The sequence below is a fragment of the Choloepus didactylus genome, chromosome 19, assembly GCF_015220235.1.
Source record: "Choloepus didactylus isolate mChoDid1 chromosome 19, mChoDid1.pri, whole genome shotgun sequence".
NCBI classification, from domain to species: Eukaryota; Metazoa; Chordata; class Mammalia; order Pilosa; family Megalonychidae; genus Choloepus; species Choloepus didactylus.
The window spans coordinates 13631943-13649837 of record NC_051325.1 but is presented as its reverse complement, the minus strand read 5'-3'; the positions used below and the strand labels follow the sequence as shown (position 1 = coordinate 13649837).

At 39.4% G+C, this 17895-nt stretch overlaps 1 protein-coding gene across 6 annotated transcripts in view; it reads right to left on the bottom strand.

The window, feature by feature from the left end:
- Positions 1-17895, bottom strand: part of RALGAPA2 (Ral GTPase activating protein catalytic subunit alpha 2) — a 323126-nt gene that overhangs the window by 159802 nt on the left and 145429 nt on the right. For all 6 annotated transcript variants that reach the window (XM_037811966.1, XM_037811965.1, XM_037811963.1 and 3 more), the window contains 3 exons: positions 16151-16344; positions 15274-15372; positions 14898-15053 (listed from right to left, as the gene is read on the bottom strand). In XM_037811966.1, coding sequence (XP_037667894.1) covers positions 14898-15053; positions 15274-15372; positions 16151-16344 — 449 coding nt within the window. The remainder of the gene's footprint in view (positions 1-14897; positions 15054-15273; positions 15373-16150; positions 16345-17895) is intronic.

The window sequence follows — 17895 nt, the reverse complement described above, 5'->3', positions numbered from 1 at the left end:
CACAAGAGTACATCAAAGATAATGGCGTCTGGGGGGACATAATACATTAAAACTGGCACAGTTCTCTACATACTAGATCACCTCATTTGCAAATAGAGATGTTTTCCTTCTTCCTTTCCGATATGGATGGCTTTTATTTCTTTCTTACCTAATTGCCCTTGCTAGAATCTCCAGCACATGGTGAACAGAAGTGGCAAGAGCAGACATCCTTGACTTATTACTTATCTTAGGGGGAACATGGATGGTTTACAATGGAAATTCCTGCTGTTTCTTTGGTGGGAAGAAAGCCAGAGCCTGTAATGTGGCAATCAAACACAGAGCAATCTTTTTTTTCAAAACATCTTTGGAGAGCAGCAGATTGGTGCTTTTTGCAAGGATTCTCAGCATACTGTGAGATCAGAGGCTCCAAGAAAGAATTTATCCTCGGTGACATGAATCGTGTTGTTCCTTCAGCCTCGACTCCTCAGCAACATGAACAAAACATAAAGCTTCTTCTGCTCTGGCCAACACAGCACTCTGCTTGCAGCCCACAGATCATGAGGGGCTGCCGTGCTTCCCAGAAGGGGCATTTCACAGCTTGCTGGGAAGACTGACAGGAAGATGGCAAACCCATTAGGGAATTCTGGCACATTTATAATTCCATAAGATGAGGAAAACTGTTGGAGGGTCATGGAGAGAAGTGACTCACCAGCTGCACCCATGCCTTGAAGACATCGCGGCCTGACTATATAATGACTATCTTTGTCATGACCCTGATGAGCCTCAAAACCACAACATTACAGTTTGTACAACAGGCTGGCTTAATGAGGTTGATGCAGATGCTCTGGAGCAGTTATTAAATCCTCACAGCAAGACTTTAGCAAATGAGGCCTTCAACGAGTTGTCGCCAGCAAGCAACAACTGTGGGGGCATCACTGCTGAAAAGGCTACAGCAGATATGGACACGGGAAGAGCTCCTGGAGTGCTGGACGTCAGTGCAGCCTCAAAAGAAGACCGACTTGATGGCTAATGTCAAGGCAGAAAGGCATTTTAAAACATCACAGAGGAAGTACAAGGGGCTGGGGAATGGTCTGGGCTGGATGGGGGAGGATGAAATGCAGCATTTTCTGAGGTAACCAGCTCCTCTTTTCAGAGGAGTCAAGTCCCTCCGTGTGCTCCTGCATCTCACTCTTCCACAGCTTCTCCAATGTTCTAGAGCAGAAGCAAAGAGTCACTTCCATTACAAGTAACAGGATGGTCAGAAAGGCACATAGGGTGCATAATCACACCATTAATATCATTGAGAGGAATTACCAAAATGAGTTAAATATGCACATACATAATATAGGTTCATCCCAACTCATTCTGGAATCTGCTAGAAACATATTCTTAGCATATTAAAAATAAATCCTTAGATGAAACCACAGGCCTACCACAGTCAGGTGCAGCCTAACACCGTGGCCGCCAGGTGCCATGAGGTTTAATCGACATGGCCAGTGATGCCGAGCAGAGTGACCCCTCACTCTAAATCCTAGAACCCAGGTTAGGACCCAAATGTACATATGGGTTACCCTAGAATGAAATAGGAAAATTCAGTGGGGAAAGCATATCCCTGCTCAATTTGAGTAACAAAAGCATTTAATTCGTGCCTTTGGAACCATGGAGACTCAAGAGAAAAGAAAGAGATCCAAGAAATCATCATTCAAGTCCTTCATTTACAGGCAGTAAAGGAGACCAATCCTGTCCAGAAACTGCAGTGAGCAGCAGAAACGCCTAGATTAAAACCCAAGAATGCTCCTCTTCAATACAGGAAGAGACAATGAAGAAGAAAAAGTTAACTCGGGTTCAATAAAGCACTATGTGACATTCGTGAGTAATGTGCCTCACACAGAGGGCACGGCATCGTTTTGAGGACATTACTTAGCTCTGAAAGGTGAATTGCTCTTTAAATTCATTCATATTACCTAACAAATCATTTAAAAATGCAAATGGTGCTTTATAAAACCTATACTTTCAAACAACGTCAATAAGTAACTGCTGTAGCTTAAAAATGTGCTTCCAAAATATAAACATAACTCCAACTCTCTTGAAGATTTTATCACATGGGGGGAACTGACTCATAAAACGCTTATCTTTGAAATAAAAACAGGCCTCCCATCAAAATATTCTTCTTATGAAACTGTTGCAGTGAAATTGCGTGTGTGTGCATGGGGGCATATTAGAAGGATTTTATGGGAAAAAAGAAAACAAGGATTTTTCCAGGATTCTATTAAGAAACACAGATTTTTATTTTTTCCCTCGAAATGGACATTCAAGCTCACACCTGTAGTGGCTTCTGTGCTTATTTACCAGCCATCTCAACTCTGCTGAGAGACTAGTTCAAGTGCATTTAAAAATACTTCCTTCTCTACTTACTGAGATCGGTGGATCAGGCCCTATGGTTTGGAAAAAAGTGAACCTGCTGTTGGTATATGGTTCTGCTGGGTTGTTTCCCAGCCTATGCCCAACAACAGATTAAAGAGGAAGACATATTTATGTTGGAGCTTCCCATGTCTTCTGGTGCTCTCACATCAGAAAAGCGAAAAGCAAAAAGCTTTAGGGTTGATTATTAGTCATTCTTTTCGTTCTAGGATAACATGAAATGCAGGTTCTCTAGATTGTTTTCTTATAACTAAAAATTATTCCACCTACACACAGCAGCAAAATTGAAGCTTTCAACATTTTTATGTTGTTTTACAAAAAGAGACGGCAACCCTGTGATCGTTCAATTGCGGGGTGCGCAGACCAGCCCACTGATATGAGATGGGGGCCTGGATGAGTGACAGAGGGCAGTACCAATAGTAATGTGTTTAGTTTCTGCTCGGACACTAGAATTACCTTTTTTTTTTTTTTTTTAAAGTCTGTGTTAGGACAAAGAGCTCCCAAGAATGGCTGAAATGTGAGAGACAAATCCCAAAGGAATCCAGCTCTGTCAACCGCTGACACAAACCTCAGATCAGAACCACTAGCAAGGCAGTGATACTGACAAAGCCGAGACATCACCTGCCCTGCCTATCTTATGATGGAGAGCTGTCTGCCCAAATCCCAACACAGCAGGGAGGAAAGATGTAGAGGTAAAGAACTGGACCATCTAAAATAATTGACCTCTAAAGAATCAATGCTGCTACAATGACTCACTGTTTCAAATTCTAGGAATATCTGTTTAAAATGTTTTTAATTTACACATAGCTTAATTCATTTAGGGGCTTAAAAAAGTAATTTCTTTTTCCTTTAAACAAAGTCTCTTGAAGACAGATGTTGGTGGGAATGAGGACATAGAAAGAAGAGGGATTTAGAGAGAGGACCGGGGCAAAAGATCTGCAATCTGAGCTTGGGCAGATATTTTAGCTACTGAGCAGCAATTTCATTACCTGTAAAATGGGAACGAGAATGCCATGTGCCCCAGAGTGAGCTCACAGAGGGTAAAGGAATCTGTATCTGAAAGCATTTGGTAAATTCTAAAATCTCATACATTATTGCTTTTATTAAATTATAGCAGCATTTATACTTATGATCTTATTAAAATACTAATTTTCTGGGATGATTTGAAAAACAAGACTTGAAACAGACATCATTTAAAAGCCTCTGATTTTAAAAAAAAAGAGTCTGAAATGGAAGACAATTCTGATAATTTCATGCAAAAAAGCACAATAAGTTGGTGAATTTCTCAAGTGCTTAAGTGTGCTGGGGGTGCCCTGTACGCCACTGGGAGGGCTCCAGCAATGGCCTCTTAGGGGTAGGTGACAGACTCAGCCAAGAACATGGGTTCCTGCAAGGGACAGCCTGCATGCCAAGGGGGCCACAGGAGGGAGGTAAATAGGAGACATGGGGCTCTGGGGTCTTGACAAAAAGATGGTTCTGTTCATTTTAGTGCCGGACTCCAAAATGGAGGAAAATGGCAGGTGTTTTACTTTAATGTCACATTACTAATAGGTTCTCTTTTGCTAAAATTTCTCTAGCCCACAAATACCTAACAAAGAATATTTTTCCATGGGAGAACAAAAGAAAAACTGTTTTTTATTGTTTCTTTAGAAAACAATATTCTCTCCAAAATGTGTTTCAGTAAATAGCATTAATAGCTGCACAATCTACAATTACCACACCACCACTTATTGTCATATATTAAAAAGAAATCAACAGACAAAAAGAGATTATTCCCTATAAGGAGAGCACTTTCTCACAGAGACAAGAACTAGCAATTTCAAATGCTTTTCTTGATGTTATTTCCTTGCATACAAACCTCTCCTTTGTGGATTATAAACCACAGTTGTGATTTAAAATCTCTTATGTTCAAACATCACTGCTTTTCAAATGGGAATCAACGGCCCCCCACCCCATCTCCAAATACAAATTCAGCATTTGAAAATGCCTCCTTTCCTCAGTGCCTCTCTGCCTAGAGAAAAGGGTGAGCTTCCTTACAAGCGCCAGAGAATTCTAAATGGGAAAAGATGATTTTGCAGGCCGGCAAGCGATTATGCCAGCAACCGTGAACAGCCGGTTCAGTGCCTGTTGAAGCCGAACTCTGCTCACCTTTCCAAGGTTCCTTTCCCGGGGAAGAAAGCTAAAGCCAGAAAAGCCTCAGCAGTCGCCGACTTGGAGCGGTGGCCACCTAAGTGCAAGGCCAGGGGTCAAGCCCAGGTCTTTCAAGTTCTAAAATGGATGTTCCCTTTTCCCCAGTCTGCCCGAGAAGCAGCCAGAGAGCTGGGGACTGGACACATTTGAAGTGTGAGGCTTACAAACTCAAAACCAATCATGTGCCATATTTAGATAGGAAACGGGTCAGAACGAGTCTTCTGATGGTGAGATGGAGCCCACCTGTTAGTCCCAGGTCCCCACTTTGGACGTAAAACAGCCTGATCTCTCTCTCTCTCTCTCCACAGGCACAGCTCCAGACACGTGAAGCAAGAATGATCTGTGCCCTCTTGTCAACTCTTCACTTTCATTACTCTCAGCTCCTTGGGCAGAGTGCATGAGGGGAGCAGAAGTCACCCGGCCCCCAGCCCGCTCCCGTTCCCTCTCAAAGAGCACAGGTGTACCCTATGCCACTTGCTCAGACCGGAGCTTATGGACAGGTATTTTTCATGTTAATCTGCATTAACCAGATCACTCCCGTTTTATTTCTTAAATTGATTTTTTAAAAAAGAAAGGCAGAATTTTCTAAATTGAACCATATGCAATTGTACCTCCTCTCCTCTTTTTATAAAAAACAGTTGTAGATTGGCAATTTTCATTTTATTTCACCTAAAATATTTGCCTCTCCTACTTAAACCTCCCTGGTTAAATTTTTGCATGCTTTGACTTCCTTAGTTAAGTTGAGTGTGCTAGTCTTCCATGCTGTCTTGGTTCCTGTAATTGTACTGAGTTTTGTCAGTAGTTTATGTCACCTCACTCTTCTCCTGGTCTGCTGTCAACTGCTCAGTCACTCTTCTAGGACAGGGTTTCCCAACCTTGATGCTATTGACATTTTGGTCTGTAAATTCTCTGTGGTAGGGGCTGTCCTGTGCACTGCAGGATGTTTAGCAGCACCTCTGGCCTCTACCCCCTAGATGCCAGTAGCACCCCTGGTTGTGACAATCAAAAATGCATCCAGACATTGCCCAGTGTCCCCTGGGGGACAAAATCCATCCCACCGCAAGAACTACTATTTTAGGGTACTGAGAGTTGACTAGCTCAGCACCATAGAAAGTTAATGCCTGCTTTGAAATTGAAATTCGGTACCCAAATCTCAACCATTACAGCTCTGCTCAGCGATGTGGGTCCCCCATGCTTCCCTGTGATGCCATGTGGATTTGGAACAGCTGGCTCAAAAGAAGGTCTTCCTTTTTCCCTTCAATTTTCTATCAATTGACACATTTATGGAGCACCTACTCTGTCTGGGAAGAGAAAAGATGCACTCCAGTGAGCCCGCTAAGGAAGATTCTGGTGACTTGGGCCTCAGTAGAAGCCACAGTAGAGGCTTTTTCCAGAGAGACCTCAGGGCAAGGAGTATTTTTTTCTACTGAGAACAGAGGCAGGTGTAGACACTGTTTCAAACAGTGACAGTTTAGGAAGGACAAAACCTTTCATTTCATTTCTCCACATGTACTGAGTTTGTACTATATCGCACATTGTGTGTTTTGATTTATTTCATGTGACACATGCTTATTAAACACATGGAAGATTTCTGGCTAAATATATATAGTTCATCTTCTTCATTGACAGTATTCACTGGAAAGAAAGGTTTTATACCTTTAACTACAAAAAGGAAATCAAACAAAACTCTCGTTTCTAACCTCTCAGGTAGACAGACTTTTCCTTCCCTGGATCAGTTTCCCATGCTATCGCTTTACACTTTTTAAAGCTGTGAAACAAGTTCACTGCACACGTGTTAAATCTCATAACCGAAACCTCCACCATCTGTTAGCTTCTACATATTTCTACTTGGCTTGGTCTGTAGCTTAATGAAAATAATTACTGACTTTACATCCGTAAAGTAGAAGAAAAACAACCCTCTAGTGTTTTGTTTTGATGCAGTTATCTATCTTAAGTCTCCAAAGGCACCAATACCAGAACAAACTTATAATAAAATTGTCTTTGACAAAACTTGACTAATGCATAGCTTGTAAGTTCCCATGAAACCTTATGGGGAACACTAAGAAATCAATGGATGTTAGTTGATGATATGACCTTAACTATGTAACAGCTACTATATTTTATCACTCTGAATTTGCAAAATAAGCATATAAAAAGAATTATCATTAACTTAACAGTGTGACACGTCAGGAGAGGGTTGACATTTATCGCCTATCCTTGTAAATATTCTTCCACCAAACCTAAGTCAAGCTCTAAAGTTTTGTTTATTGCTTCAGTAAATTCTTTTATTCAATAAATCTCATTAATTTGGGTACATAAAATGAATGAAAATCATATTTTTAGAACAAAAGTTTGTTTTTAAGTATCAAATCCATTTAAGTACCAATCAATCAGTACCAAAATTGGCTAACAAAAACATGGAATGACAGAGATCTTAGAAGTTTCTATTTTAATAATGTGAATACATTGATAGTCTGTTTACCAACTGTTTAAATTCCAACATGGTTAGAAAATATGTTCTCTTTAGCAGAGGGAAAATGTACCCAGAAATATTTCCCACTCATTTCTAATTCCTAACAGGAAAGAATTCTTTGGGGATACTCCTTGGCTCACCCGCTGATACACCTGCTTAGCCTGCCTTTGTGATAGGATGTCCAAGGTGAAGGGAGGTCATCGAGACACAAGTCCATCTTTACAGTCACCTCATCCCACCTTGCCTCCCCCTCTTCTTTTTCTCAATTCCTCTTCTGGTCTTTCTGAATCAACTTTTGCTTTCAGAGATAATGGAAATAGTGCCAGGAGGCTCTAGCATCTCAGGCCCTTTTCCACTCAGCTCAGCTCCTTCAAAATTCATACCCATACACGAATACACACACACACATATATGCACAAAATACATGTAAACACATACAAATATAAATAACACACACACATAATATACATATATAAATATACACATACAAATAAATTTACACACACACCCCAATCCCATCGGTGTCTCAGACCTTGTTTGGCCCCCATAACCTTGCCCCTGGGCTATTACAACAATTCCTTTTCTGGGCTTGTTGTCACCATTCTCTCCTGATTATAATCCATCCCACATAACCACTGTGGTTAAGCTTGTTAACATGCTTTTTGTCGTAATGAGTGTCATACGCAAAAACATTTAATAGCTCTCTGTTATCCATGGGATAAAACTTCTCTGAAATCAAGACTCTCCTGACTGAGCCACTTCCACATATTATTTCCATGCATCAATTTGGCACTGAATGAAAACCACTTCAGTGGTTGTTTCCTGTACACAGCCTGAGAAGTTATATCTTTGGCATGTTAAACTCCATCTTGCTTCTTGTCCTACTATCTAAATCTGATCCATCCCCGAAAGTCCTGCTCAAATACCACCTCCTCTGTGATCTGCTTTCAAACTAATTTAGCTAGATGGGCTTTCAATACAGTCCAATCTCCAGAACATGTGTCTCACTCATCTGGCCCTTTGTACACGCCTATGGGAATTACAAATAACTCATTCATGGGAACATGTTTACTTCCCAAGTAGATAAAACTTTAAAGTTTGGGGCACTTGGAATATGACCAGGTCTTTATCATGTTGGGGAAGACTGGTCATCAAGAAAAGATTATTGATTCTTGTGCTATATTTAGGAAAGACTGATGTGACCCTAATAACAAAAATAAATGGGAGAAAGCCTTAGAGGACTTCTAGTCCAATACATTCTCTTGCTCACTTGTGGGCAGGCAAGTGTCCCATGGCCTGTTAGTGACAAAGTTGAGTCTAGCTCCCAGTTCTTCTGACTCCCATTAAGTCCTTGCAATCCACAAAAATCAAACACTGAATATTGATTGAAGCCATTGTATATCCTAAAGTCTTGGAAGATATATTCCCCATTCTTAAAAACCTTAAGAATAAGGCACAGAATTAGTCTTCTTTTTTACTCACTGTACAATCCTAGAGTTTAAAAAGTTTTGTTTCAATGAAACTTATAAAAAGTTAACCTTTTAAAGTTATTATTAAGGATATTATTTAATCCTCTAAACATCAGTTGGACTTTTAAATTCATAAATATTCACATCATCCTGTTATTGAATTAAAATAGTATGAATTCAAACTTAGGTAAAATCACTTGCCATACAAAATAAACAGTTTAGAGAGATGTATTAAAATTATTTCCTTGCATATGAAATAAACAAGGTCCATAATTTGTCATCTTAATTCTTCACTTTTTCTGGAACTGAATACTCATTTATATTTAGACTTAAAGATATTTAGAAAATTACATGTGCATCTAACATATAAGGTTGTAATTCTTAAGTCTAAATTTTCAGCAAAGAACAATTCTTTGTCTGAGAAAAGGTGATGCAATTATTACATATCACTGCATGATACAGGTTGTCTGGGGTTATTAAAAGATTCAGGTATGGCCAATTTACAAGTATCACCCTGCACCTTGCTTTCACAGCTCACTGCTGAGTCTTAGGCTCACTGAGGGGCCCCTTGGGATCTTTTTACAAACGACTGTTTATTATTATATTATTCCATCATATACCTCATGAGAGGAGGTTGTAATATCCGTTAAGAAAAGAATGAACTATTTTGACTTCTATGAGAGACTATTACCCTATATATGATGTTTTAAATTACATTTTCTTTAAAATTGATCTTGGAAAAGTTTAACTAAAATGCAAAGTTAAATGAAAAGGAAATGTTCCTAAAAAGAGTTAAAATATAAGTTAAATATGCTTGGCTACAAAACAAGTGGCTAAAATTAAGAAAAATGAAGAATGAGATCAATGATACAGGTGCATTCAGCAACTGAGATCTGAAGCAGTGCTGATGCTGTCTGGCCATAGCCCATCACACCACCTTCCAAGGAGTTGTCACTAAGTCAGGTTCTTACTGGCAGGTGACAGAATCCACTGTGCTTAGAATACGAGGAAAGAGATTCATTTCAGGCCGTTCAATGGCTTATGGAATTCTAGATGTGCCAGGGAACTGAGCACAGACCCTTCTCAGCCAGGAACAATGGGGCAGACAGAAATGCTCAATAGCACCTAGAGGCGGCTCCGCAGAGGTCCCACCGCCCCTGTCACCACCAAGCGATGCAGCTGCCGGCGCGGCAGACACTCCAGGCAGGAGGGCCTGGACCCTCTGTGCTGCCCCTGCCACTCCTCACGTCCGCTCTCAAGCACCTTGAAGGGGCTTCTGCTACCTGGAACCAGGGTTGATGGCAACCCCAGCTGCAAGGATCAGGGCATGCAAGTTCAGCTTTCTACCTTCCATTGTGCAGAAGACACACTGGGTGGGGTGAAAAGCGCATGCAAAGTGAGCCAACTACCATGGTCTTGCAAGCACTGTTTCTGATTCACAAACATGGAGGATTAAATACATGCATCAGGACTTGAGTCTGACCCAGAGCATGGGGAGTTTATTCCCCGACATGTTCTGAAGTTCCACAACGCCTAGTTACCTCACTAAGTCAAATCATTATGTTCCCAAGTAAGAAGATACAAAGGGAAGGAAATACTTGACATATTAAGATATCAAAAAACAGAATCCACTAGCTTAGTTGAGGAGTCGCTGTCCTTTACCCTCACCCTACTCAGTATTCCCACAGGGGTCACCCTCACTGGGGGCCGCCACATCCCACATGCTGAATCGAGGGCCTTACATGCTTTCCCTCCTTAAAGTCTTCAAACAACCCTCTGAGGTAGACACTAACAGCATCCTCATTTTATAGATAAGGAAGCCAAGGCACAGTGAGGTCAAATGACGTGGCTAGTGAATGGTGACACCAAGATGGGAACTCAGGCTGACGGCATCACACTATCTCACGCTAGAGCACCACTTTCTTCTGTTAAGATTCAGTTTTGTAGCTTCATGGCGAGCACAGGGCAGAACAATACACACTGCTCCATCTCAGAGACGCCTCATGTTCTTTTGGTGAATTACAAAACACAGTAATACAATATTATAGATGAATATGAATATGATGGACCCACATTTCCCCAAATTCCTATATAAAAATTTGCCATGATAACTTTGCATTAATGTAAGCTTTGCATTTAAAAGGGAACTTAACTTTGATGTATAACAGACAAATTACATTAAGACTTTAAATCTGTAAGTCATTGTTAAAAAATAGTTTACTTATTTTAAGCAAGGAAAACTTTCGTCTTTGATATATGCTCTTGGAAACATGAAAATCAAATTCCTTTCCTCAACTGTCCTTTACCGTTTCACACATATTGATCTTTCCATATGTTTTAAATAATGATGAAATTAATATGACCTGGTTTTAATAAATCCAGCTCAGTTTCTTTCATGTCAAAGTATTCGGGAGAAGACAGAGGTGGGAAGGCTGCTTAAGCATTAGGAAAAACTGAGAGCAACCAGGAATGGCTTTAGATGGGAAGCTGAAAGATGGTGAAGACCTGGGAAGGCAACCACAGGAAGACATCTGCAGGCTGGGCTGAGGGTGGATTCTGAGGTAGGGTGGGAACCAAAGCCAAACCCAGGTAAAATAAAACAGATGGGAGGAGTAAAACCAAGGACTGTTTGATAGACGTGCTAGCTGTGAATCACCGGAAAAGAGATACCCTGGGGAATGAGCCAAGCTTGCATTTAAATTCTAGCAGACCTTTTAAAGTGTGACACTGGGCAAAAGTTCCTGACATTTTTTGAATGGTAGTTATTTATAAGATGGGCAAAGATATTTATCTAACTGGGTTGCAGAAACCACACCACGCAGTTTCCAGCACAGAACCTGGCAGTGTGGGGCTGGGTAACTAAGCACCTCCAGCCCCTCCCACAGACCCTCACCCCCAGCCCACCAGGCACAAAGCAGCTGAGCAGAGGGAAGCCACCTGGGACGCCCCTTCACAGGCAGGCTGGGCAGTCCTACAGATCACCCGATATTTGTAGTTATTTTCAAAGTGTTTATGATCCTAATTCATTTCCTAAACAAGTAACAGAAGTAATTTTTTAAAAATTGAATGTCAAGAAAAAATAGTTTCAAGCATTTTTTACAACCACACCAATAAATAATAATCCCACAGAGCATATGAACTGTGGGAAATGTTATTTGTTAAGGTCATTGTTTTCGCTATAAAATTACCACATTAGGAGGATAGCCCAAACTGTTTAAAACAACACTAAAAACCATGGTTTGGAATGCACTATATTTTGAATTCTGTTGGCTCTCTCTACTATTTTTAAAGATAGAAATGACTATATTAGTTTACATAGTATATTTGCTGTCATATTAGATGAAAACATGATTTTACATGATTGTATTGCAGAAAACAGTACAGTATGTGAAATATATATTTTATAAATAGGTTTTAAAAAATAAATAAAAGGCTTCAGTTACTATAAACACTGTTATGTTTGGAAAAAGATTTTTAACAACTTAGAGCCTATTTCAAATTCAACACTTGATTGGTCACAACTGACATAATTGTGATGCTCTTCAGATGTAAGAAAGCATTTTGTGAAACCACCATGCCACATGATGCTGCTCAAAAGGTCCTCAGCCTTCAGGCCGTTATTTATCCTCAGTGGTGGTCCAGGAGCCAAATGGCTAAGGATCATACAACAAGTGTGCCACCCAGAGGCAAAAGTCAGAAATCCTCCTTGGATTCTCCGGGAAACAAAACTAACGTTAAATTTTAAAAATTATTTGTGATTATTTATCTTATTAGAAAAACACAGGAAATGCTTTCTAAGTCTCTCTCTGCAGGAATGAATCTTTTTAGTTCCAGGCTCCAGAAAGTGTGGCTTGGGAACACTTTCACAAAATGGAAACAGACCCTGAGATGGCACCAGTCACAGGTGCATAGTTCGCCAATTAAGACATTACATTTAACTGTATTAAATGCTTTCTTTTCTTTCTATGATTAATATAACGTGTTTTCAGAAGTACATTTAAGTTCTGAACAACTACCATGATCTATTTAGACACATGCATCAAAAGTTACACTAATTACTAAAGACGTTTCTTACTTAAATGAGAAAACTTTCTTTTATTAGTAGGCCTTCCGTGTAATTTTCTTCTGGAAAAAGAAAAAGGATTTCTTAGAGTAATTCTGTTTGGCAGACGATCAGGGCCTCCAAAATACATACCAATAATTACTAAGGTTAAAGCAAAACAGACAATTCTATGAAACAAACAAAAAGTCAAGCTCCTAATGGCCTAAATAATAGGCTGATTATAAAATAGAAATTTATGATATCCCTGACTGGTCTTAGAAGTCTGGACATTGGAATTACTGCTAGACTGAGCCATCATTTAAGATTTATGTTTTTTAAAATGAATTTAAAAAGATCACAGAGTTCATTTTACTAAAACTATGACATGTTAAAATGTGAAAATGATTTTAAGCATAAAATGAGAAAAATTTTCTACACTGTAAATTCATATTTTTTGAAATAATGTTTTGGAGACTTGAATGTTATAATGTACTTTTATTTCACCTCATTTTATTGTTTCATTTTTCACTCTAACTTTAAAATAGAAAGGTGACTCTAAACTCAAATTTATTTGTGACTTTCTAGACAACCCATTTCAAGGAATACTAAATGTTAACTGCACACTTCAATTTTGTTTTTATTAAATGAGAAGATTCTACAGCTGGTTATTATTTCCAAGTAAATGTGGGTTTTTTATTTTTTTAAACTTAACAAAATACTGTTTTAAAGTAGAGCCTTGTTAACTAAACCTTCTTTTCTTGCTTCTGTCACTGAGGGATCTCATTATTATACTTGAGCGTTTAATTCTCTTCCCAATTGTATGCCTTAATCTTCCACACGCCATGAGTTGCATCATTCTGTGAAAGATGCTTCCACCTGTGATGATGGCTGCAAAATATCTCAGCACGGAGTATAAACAATTCTATTGTCATTTGTCTGTTTCTGAATTTATTTAGGATATAAATAAGACTATGGGTATAAGTTCAGCCTGTTATATATATCTCCTCTATACACATTACTAAAGTCAGAGCAAATTATTACAAAAAACAACTCACTAGGACAGTATGGCTATCACTTCAGATAAAAGCTCAATGATTAAAGCTCAAAGTGTTTATCAAGGAATATACTGCAACAGCTTTAAGTAGAGCCCAAGGATTGGGAAGGTTCAAGTGCATTGAAAAGCTGGCTAATCAGCAGCTTCACTCTCCTCCTACATGTACCCACCAGGTATCAAAAGGTCTGTGTGCTGGCATCATGCATTCAAAGAATAAAAGAAATATAGAAAGGATGGCTACTTGGATAGTCCATGAATGATTCAAATTCATTGACAAATATCCATAATTTAAAGAGGAAATCCTGAAATACCCTCACATCTCCAACTGATCAAAAAGACCTGCTGATAAAATAAAGTGCTTTAATATTTCTTGAATCTTTTCTATCCCTTTCTTCTCATCCCCAATGTCACCATCTTAGTTCTCATCATTTTTAAAATCCATATTATTTTAACCACTTCCTAATTAATCTCTGAGTCTCCAGGTATCCAGGCCCAACATCCTACTCGATCCTACCACAGCCACATTCTCAAATCCATCCTCCAAATGGGGTTCAGAATAATCTTGTGAAGTGTAAATCATGTCACTCACCAATATTCGAACATCAAATCAACAGTCAGCACGCTCCTGGCTACCCCCTACCGCTGCCCTCTTTGCCCTCGCCCCCATGGCAAGGGTCTTCACAAGGGAGAAAACAAGGCCAGGAGCTGGCCACATCCCATGCCCACAGTCTTTAAGGAGGGATCTGCAGCTAGAGGCAATCTGGGCCTTTCTCTTCCAACATAAACACCAATTATATTTCTTTAGGGGAAATGAAAAGAACTCTTCATCAAGAAATATCCGGACCCCAATTTACCAGTGAGGTCTTTCATGAAAACATCCTAACTCTTAAAACAGCAGTTTTCAAACATTTTTAAAAGACCAGAATCCTTTTCTTCTAACAGTATCTAATGCAGAACCCCAGTAAAAGTGGTTGAAAAGTGTTTTTGAGGATGACAACATCGGAAGACATTAGCTCATGTAGCACTGTAGAGACCACAGAATAAAATTCAAATTAATTAGATGCAATGTTGAGTCAGTGAGGGGTAGAAGCAGGGACCTGATAAAATCAGATTTACATTCTGAAAAGCCGCTCTGGCTGCTGTATGATGAAGTCGAAACTACTGAGAATTTCAACATTTTGGGTGGATTTTCATCAACTCGAGTACCCGAAAAGAGTGAAAGGCACTTTCCAATCAACTGGTAATATTTATAAAGGAACCATAGAATACCTGATCCTCGCTGGTTAATCCAAGGTGCATGACAAGGTAGAAATGCACCAGGAAATCCGAGTTGGGCAAAACGTCCTGGCGTCTGGTCATCATGGCACAGATCAGTCTGTAGGCTTGTAGTTTGCCTTCCTTGTATTCGTTTGACAACGTTGTTGCCTGCCAAGGAGATGATGTTTAAAGATTAAATCAACTGCAGATGTCATTTCATTTACTTCTTGGTTTTCCATAGGGTTGTTTATGGAGAAGTGGGATGCAGAGGTTTTAGTAGGACCTAAGCAGTGCTTGAAACACATAATCTTGGACAATAACATTTTTAAAACTCAATTTCAGAAAGGAAGGGGAAACTGAATAAAGGAATAAACACACATCCACTTGCCTTAAACAGCCATGATGCAAACATTCTGAGCGGTGGAATCAAGACTGGAGGAGATGGAGAAGACTGGTTATCCAGGCTTATTGCTAGATTATCCCGTATCTAACACACAAAGAGGAGAATGTTAGGAAAGCTAACATTCAGCTTACCCCAATGATATTTCAGAACTGTCTTCCAAAGCCCAACAGCTGCTTCCAATTCAACTTCCATTAAGTTGAATGAAAACCTACAGTATTTACAAGTTTTTCTTCTATTGTGAGATCTGTGATTTTGAATTGTGTGTCTGGATCACTGTACATGTTTTTAGATTTAAACACAAAATTAAAGCATTGTTTTTGCTTGAATGTTAAGGCCTGGAGAAGTTCTCAATTCCAAATAACAAGGAATAGTTTAACAAGTTATACTGCAAAAACATGAGGACTTTTTAAAAAAAAATGGAAGAAAAGTATGTTAAAAACAAAAACAAAAATCAGAGCAGAAATTTGTGTGCTTTAAGACTCTACTTTAGTGAAAATGTGTTTATCCACAAAAATAAGACTACATATTAGTCTTGGTGATGCTAATACTCTTCTTTGTATTTGTCTACATTCGTCAAATTTTGTACAATAAAACCAGTATCACTTATATAAAGAGAAAAATTAAAAGTACTTAATATCCTATTTTTAAATATCTTATAGTAATATTCTACTTATGAACTAAATGAAATAAATGACTAACCTACAGACATTAGTACTTATTCTTTAATAACCAAATGTACTTTGTCTAAACACATAATCAATGTCTGAAAATAGGTTCAGTAGTTAGCTGCAACACAGTTTTTAAATTAAACGAGAAATAAATTTTCCTATATTGGAATAAAAGGTAACAGAGCAGGACATACCTTTGCTAGTTTGTACCAGAGTTCATAGAGATAGCCAAACACTTTGGCATGGATCTTGGGTGACTGGATATTATTCACATCTCCGAGAATTCCCAAGACTCTTCGCCATAACACGGCAGCAGAGTCTGGGCGCCAGCCAGTGAGGTTCCCTCCAGCAATTATGCTACAGTCATCAGCGAGGTACTCACTGCTATCTGTGCAGAAAAACACGTGTATCAACCATGCAAACACAATCCTTATTTTAGCATTACACCTTTTTCTCTTTAATACCAAGTTCCTATGTTTCAAAGTTCTTATATTCATAGTAAAATAGTAAAGATGAAAAATGTGAAATGGCTGAGAATTTGAATGGATAGAACAGCAGGATCAACGAAGAAAGGTTCAAAGATCTTGATTCTTCAAACTTAAAGGGCAGCAACCTAGAGATGACAGAGAAGTTTCTGGAGACCATTTGGAGGGTTCTGCAAAGCCCTGAAAGGGAGAAGGGAGAACCCTGAGCAGGGTAAGTAGGGAATAGCCAGGCAAGGCTTCATGGTCCGAGTGACATTAGTGGTGACTGTTACCGTTGTCACGTCAGGTTTATTGGGGTATAATTTGCATACAAGTTTTCATCTCTTTTATGTTCAAGGAGTTTTAAGAAATGTACACAGCCATGTAACAGCCAGCATAATTGAGATACAGAAGAGTTTCATCTCTCCAAAATCTGCCTCTTCAGAATCAATTCCCTCCCCTTGTTCTTGGCTCCTAGCTGCCACTGCTTTGTTTTCTGTCCTGTAGTTTTGCCTTTTCCAGAGTGTCATATAAATGCAATCTTACAGTATACAGTAGCCTTTCTGTCTGGTTTCTTTCACTTAGCATGATGCATTTGAGATTCATCCATGTTGTGTATATCAGTAGTCTATTTCTTTTAATTGCTGATTAATATTCTGTTTTAGGGATACACCACAGTTTGTTTATCCACTCGCCTACTGAAGGACATTTTGGATTGCTTCCTGTTCTGGGCGACTATGATTAACATTTCTATAAACATTCACATGTGGGTTATGGTGTGAGCATATACTTATATTTCCATTTGGTAAATAACTAGGAGTGTGATTCCTGAATCGTATCATAAGTATACATTTAACTTTTTAAGAAACAGTCAACACAGACATAGGGAACTGGGGGTTTGATGGGTTGAGCCCTCTACCATAGGTTTTACCCTTGGGAAGACGGTTGCTGCAAAGGAGAGGCTAGGCCTCCCTATAATTGTGCCTAAGAGCCTCCTCCCGAATGCCTCTTTGTTGCTCAGATGTGGCCCTCTCTCTCTAGCTAAGCCAACTTGAAAGGTGAAATCACTGCCCTCCCCCCTACGTGGGATCAGACACCCAGGGGAGTGAATCTCCCTGGCAACGTGGAATATGACTCCCTGGGAGGAATGTAGACCCGGCATCGTGGGACGGAGAACATCTTCTTGACCAAAAGGGGGATGTGAAAGGAAATGAAATAAGCTTCAGTGGCAGAGAGATTCCAAAAGGAGCCGAGAGGTCACTCTGGTGGGCACTCTTATGCACACTTTAGACAACCCTTTTTAGGTTCTAAAGAATTGGGGTAGCTGGTGGTAGATACCTGAAACTATCAAACTACAACCCAGAACCCATGAATCTCGAAGACAATTGTATAAAAATGTAGCTTATGAGGAGTGACAATGGGATTGGGAAAACCATAAGGACCACACTCCACTTTGTCTAGTTTATGGATGGATG